Source organism: Leptonychotes weddellii, chromosome 1 (genome assembly GCF_054177405.1).
Source record: "Leptonychotes weddellii isolate Sample4059 chromosome 1, ASM5417740v2, whole genome shotgun sequence".
NCBI lineage: Eukaryota > Metazoa > Chordata > Mammalia > Carnivora > Phocidae > Leptonychotes > Leptonychotes weddellii.
This window is the reverse complement of record NC_138369.1, coordinates 190,048,565-190,053,909: the sequence shown is the minus strand read 5'-3', so window position 1 is coordinate 190,053,909 and position 5,345 is coordinate 190,048,565. Positions and strand designations below refer to the sequence as shown.

At 65.5% G+C, this 5,345-nt stretch overlaps 1 protein-coding gene across 1 annotated transcript; it reads right to left on the bottom strand.

Annotated features, from left to right (window-relative positions):
• Window positions 1-3,078: 3,078 nt before the first annotated feature.
• CRYAA (crystallin alpha A) lies at window positions 3,079-5,094 on the bottom strand. Its single transcript, XM_006749084.3, has 3 exons — window positions 4,906-5,094; window positions 3,579-3,701; window positions 3,079-3,288 (listed from the first exon to the last, which is right to left on the bottom strand). Exons 1-3 carry the CDS (start codon window positions 5,092-5,094, stop codon window positions 3,079-3,081), a joined length of 522 nt encoding a protein of 173 aa, XP_006749147.1.
• Between the last annotated feature and the right edge of the window lie 251 nt (window positions 5,095-5,345).

The following is a 5,345-nucleotide window of genomic DNA, read 5'->3' as shown; positions in this document are numbered from 1 at the left end:
CTCCGAGCAGGGACCCCGCAGACCATTGTCTTCCACGGAGTCCAGGGCCAGCCTGCCCGACCCCGGCCCCGCAGGAGGCCACAGTGATGCAGTCCGCAGTGCAGAGAGCGCAGCCCCCCAGGGCCGCCCGTCTGTGCCGAGAGGGGGCTGACAGCCAGCACAGCCTCCCTGACCGACGGCGGGCACAGGCCAGAGTGTCAGTGGAGTCCCCTGGGCAGCCCGTGCAGGGAGGCTGTTCCAGAACAGCCCCTCGACCAGGAGACTCAGGACACCTGCCGATGTGGCGCGCATCAGATGGGAGGGGGCAGCTGGGGGCCCCCGGGGGGGCAGGCCCCGGGCCTTCTGTGAATGGCCTCGGAATGTCTGTTCTACCCCAGAATCCCAGGACCCTCTCAGAGAGCACCAGCAGCTTCAGTGCCCCCCAGTTCAGAGACAATGAGGCAGGACGCACAGCCTCGAAGGGAGTGGCCACAGTGTTGTGTCTCGGGAGCCAAGCAAGATGAGACCACGGGGGTCCCCCTGAGCCTTTGCTGCCAGAGAGCCTGGGGTGGAGCCTGCCGCACGCGGGGAAAGGTCTCCGGCATGTCCTCTCAGCTCCTCCGCCTGGACTGGGCTCCGGGACCCCCTGCATGTCCCCGAGGAGCATGCGTGGGGATCCCATGAGCTTACCTCCCGGAGGCCCGGCCAAGGCTGCATCTGCAGGCCTGCATTCATCTGCTCTGCTTGTAACAACTGCCGCAGGCTGGGCAGCCCGAACAACACTGACTGATCCCCCACCCGCCCCCCGCCGTCCTGGAGGCTGGGCGTCCTGGGTCCCCGCGTGTGCAGGACTGGTTCCTCCCGGGGCCTCTCTCCTGGTCATGAACATGGCCACCTTCTCCCCGGGTCCTCACGTGCTCGTCCCTCTGTGCGTCTGTCCTCATCTCCTCTCATGGGGAGACTGGTTAATTGGGATCAGGCCCACGCTAGTGACCCCGTGTACCTCAGTTACCTCATTAAAGTCCTGATCTCCAAATACAGTCACGTTCTGAGGCGCTGGGGGCTGGGGCTTCAACACAGGAGTTTTGGGGACACAGCTGAGTCCGTTCCGAGCCCCACGCAAGAGCCGCAGCGAACACAAGGCCACCAGCACCTGACAGCTCAGCTCTGGCCGTGGCAGACAGGCCCCCAGTCCGCCAGGCACGCAGCCACATGCCACGCTGGCCAAAAGTTCAGGCATCTTCCGGGGACAGCCCATCTGGGCAGAAGCAGGAGGACGAGGGAGCTTCAGAGGCCCTGATTTCCCCAAATATCCAGCTCCAGCCCCCACGTGGAGCGGCCACCTTTGCCCCCCATATAGAGCACCCCCACGTTTTTGACAAAAGTGGATTAAATGACAAGACAGCACACATGGGGCGCTTCTCGTTGGAAGGAGCAGGGCAGTCGGGCGGCAGGTGGGACAGTCTGGGGGCCTCCCACCGGTGCAAGCACTCTTCTTGTGGTGGAGCCGAGCCCAGGGTGATGGATATGTAGTGTGCAAGCGTGTGTGTGTGCGCGTGCTCGCACACCTGCGTGCATGCCTACACGTCCTGCATTCCACTCAACATGGCGCGCAGAGTTTCACCGTGTGTTGAACAAGGACTTCACAGGAATTCTTCTCCCGTGGGTCCACCCTTCTTGGAGGAGCGTGGGCGCCACCCCAGGAACCATCCCACCGGCCCCAGCAGGGTCCCCAGTGTCCCCGGCCTCCACTCCCCAGGAGAGGGTCCTTGACACAGCCTACCAGCCTACACAGCCCCGCATCTGCCCACCTTTCGCACCCAGAGATGCACCTGGCAGCCCCCCTCCCCTTCCCCGTGGTCACTGTGCAAGTGTGGGGCCCCTGGCTTAGCCTCTCCCCCGTGGAGGCTGGGGTCCTCCAGGCCTAGTCCCCTCCCCACTGCCAGGAGGCTGGGCAGACCTGGAGAAGGCCGTCCCCCCAGGTGGGGAGGCTGCCCAGGACACTCAGCCCTGGTCGCCAGAAGCCCCCGAGGGGTGTCTGTTCCAGGGCCGGGGGTGTGGGGAGGGGTGCCCTGAGCAGAGGCACATCCCACACGGGGAGGGAGACGTGTTCTGACGACACTTGACTGTCCTTCCTTATCCCTTGGGGAGCAAGGGGGCCAGGGTCCTTCCAGTGCAACCCTGAGGGACCCAGGACAGAAGCCCCCCAGAGAAGGCGAGCAGCAAAATGGCGAGGCCCCGCCTGGCACCCCAGTCCCACAGGCTGGAGGAGGGAGCCCGATTCCCTGCCATTTTCTCCAACCTCCCCTCCTCCCCTCAACCCTCAGGTTCTCCAACCAAACCCTCTCCTTCCTACAAAGCAGGGGTGCAGGGAAACACTTGGGAACGGAAGGCAGGAAGTGAGCGGGGCACTTGGCAGCAGCTGGGGCCGAAAAGGACCAGGCAGACGACCCCTTCCCGCCCCCCCTCCGCGCCCCTCTCGCACCCCCACTCCCGGTCCCGCGGCTCCCCACACTTCCCGAGGGAGACAGTACGACCACCAGTCAGCAAGTTGCTTGCGTCACCTGCTCTTTATTGACTGCCGCGGGCTGCATTGTCGGGGGTGACCGGGTGCCCCAGGGACAGCGGTACTACGGAGGGGAAGGGTGGAGGGAAGGCGGTCTGGGAGGGCAGGCTGCCGAGAGCCCAGGCACACAGGAGCCTCCGCCAGACGGACCTCAGGGCACCCAGGAGACCTGGGCAGGATACGTGGCCGGGTCCTGATGCGGGCGCCCACCAGCAAGGGTCAAGGTGCACCTGGCCGGCCCTGGAGACCCAGAGGCGACCCGGAGGCTGCATCCTCTGGGAGCCCGGGGCTGTTGTCTCAGGCTTCCCCCAGCTGGCTGGTGCGGGGGTCTGGGTCACCCTGAGGCTGCAGCACCTCAGGCCGAGGCCCCAAGCCCTCCAGGCCACCTTCTCAAACCCTCGTTCCCTCGGAGAGGAGGAAAAGGAAATGAAAACAGGGAAAGCAAAGGGAGACGACACCCCACTTTCTACGGGTCCCCGCGATGGATGGGCCGTGGGGGCAGCAGTGGGTGGCAGCCGAGGCCGAGGCCGAGCTTAGGACGAGGGCGCAGAGCTGGGCTTCTCCTCCCGAGACACGGGGATGGCTCTCTCGCTGTGGCCAGCGTCCACGCCAGACGGGACCTTGGGGCCGGAGAAGGTCAGCATGCCGTCCGCGGACAGGGAGCAGGAGAGCGCCGACTGGTCCACGTTGGAAGGCAGGCGGTAACGGCGGTGGAACTCACGGGAAATGTAGCCGTGGTCGTCCTGGGCAGGGCGTGCGGAAGGGCGCAGTCAGACACCACCCCACCTCACGTGGAGAAGGTCCTCCCGGACCCCACGGTGGGGTAGGAGGGCCAGAATGCCCCGGGGAGGGTTCCCGCTGAGACTGGAAGGACCCGGGGCGGCGGGCAGTACCCGAGTGGGCGTCCCTGCAGGCCCCTGCCCTGCAAGGGCTCAGGAGCCCCCTCCCTGTCCCAGGTCTTCTGGGGAGGGCGGGCAGGTGAGGGCAGAGCCCCAAGAAGGCGGGTGCGAGGCAGCGGCGCCCCCGGACTCACCTGCCTCTCGTTGTGCTTGCCGTGGATCTCCACGAAGTCCTCCAGCACCTTCACAGTGAGGTCCTCAGGAGAGAAGTGCTTCACATCCAGGAAGATGACAAACTTGTCTCGGTCAGATCGGACCTGAAACCCCAACGCGGTTCATGTGGGTCTGCCCGGGCCGAGGTTGCGGCGGGGCTGGCCAGAGCAGCCAGCGTTTGGGGGCCAGCGGCTCGGGCCCCAGTCACCAGCACAGAAACCCCTTCCACGCACCCAGGGGACAGAATCCCGGGGACCCCTGGCTCGGGACCGTGTGGACACTTGGGCCTCAAGGCGGGGTGTCCGTTGACTGCCTCGTTGGGGATGAACTGTGGCTGGTTATGGTTAGCTGGCCGATTGGGTATGGGTTAGGAGACTGGTTCTGGGTCGGCTGGCTGGCTGGTTGGACCTAGCACTTTGAATAAGGTCGTATAGCCTTTGGCTTCGCTAGTGTCTGTATAAACAGCCCGGGGCCTGTTTTCCCACGTGGACATGCTGGGAGAAGCTGTCCGCTCGCACACACAGTGTCTCCCTCCGAGCTGCCCTCACCAGCTCGCTGGCAGCCCTCAGCCAGGCTCCTTTCGTTTCTGGAGTGGGTTAACACTGCTCCCAGCAGGCCTCTGCTTTTGGGCAGTGGGGGAGACCTAGCCACTCCAGACCGCTGGACCCTGGGGTCCGCGACAGGGCTCAAGGAGGGAAGGCCAGTGGTCTGATCGCTTCCCTTTGGGCTGGGCCCTGTGCACCCGGGCGGGCTGGGGAAGAGCCCATCCTCTGCGGCTCTGCTGGCCACAGCCCTACGAAGACCTGCTGCCCGCCCTGTCCTCCACCATCAGCCTCTCCTCCAGCACCAACTAGTGCTCAAGAACCTCTCCTCTGGGGGCCTGGGGTGGTGCAGCCCATCCACCCCGGCCTCCTGCTGGAAGGAACAGTGTGGAGAGCCGGGACCACAAAACCCACACCTGCCACCAAACCCGCCTCGGTGGGGTTGCTCCTGGGGCTTGCACCATGTGGCGGGTGCATCACAAACCACACGTGGGTCATGAGCTGCCAGCAGGAAAGACAGTGGGTGGGCTTGGGCTCCCTCTCCAGACCCTCTCTCAGAGGCCCGGGAGGCTCCTTGCTGCAGGTCACGTGGGCCACCGCGGACCGCGGCGGGAGAGTGGCCCCACCCAGGCGGAAGACCGCAGACGTGTGGGGCACGGTGCCGCCTCTGCCCCGGGCTGGCCCTCAGAAAGCCCTGCTTCCCCTGCAGCCATGGCTGGGCCTGCCTCCGACCAGCAGGAGAAACCAGCCCCCTGGCAGGTCTTACCTCGGAGATGCCAGAGTCCAGCACGCTGCGGAAGACGGGCTGGCGGTAGTAGGGGCTGATGGTGGAGGACAGGAAAGGCAGCAGGTCGTACTCGAAGAGACCCTCGCCGAAAAACTGGTCGAACAGCCGGCTGGGGTAGAAGGGGCCCAGCGCACGTTTGAACCAGGGGTGCTGGATGGTGATGTCCATGTTGGGCGTCGGCAGTGCAGGGACCCGGGGCTGGCAGGGAGTCGGGCAGGGGCCTCTGGGCAGTGCAGTGGAGAGCTCCGAGGTGAGCCCTCCCTATATACGCCCGAAACAGAATGGAAGCATTAGGGGGATTTGTCTGGAAAGCGTGAGCTCAGGGGGAAGGCTGCCCGGTCAGCAGAAATGTGGCCTGAGCTGAGCGCCCGCCACTCCCAGCCCCGGGCACTGAGACGCTGACCAGCACGGAGCCCTGG

What these genes read in the sequence shown, in the direction of transcription:
- CRYAA (XM_006749084.3), bottom strand. Translation starts at nt 5,094, where the DNA reads ATGGACATCACCATCCAGCACCCCTGGTTCAAACGTGCGCTGGGCCCC. An exon ending in TGGACTCTGGCATCTCCGAG is followed by an intron (nt 3,702 to 4,905) that starts GTAAGACCTGCC and finishes TTGGGGTTTCAG; the next exon opens with GTCCGATCTGACCGAGACAA. An exon ending in GCAAGCACAACGAGAGGCAG is followed by an intron (nt 3,289 to 3,578) that starts GTGAGTCCGGGG and finishes CGCCCTGCCCAG; the next exon opens with GACGACCACGGCTACATTTC.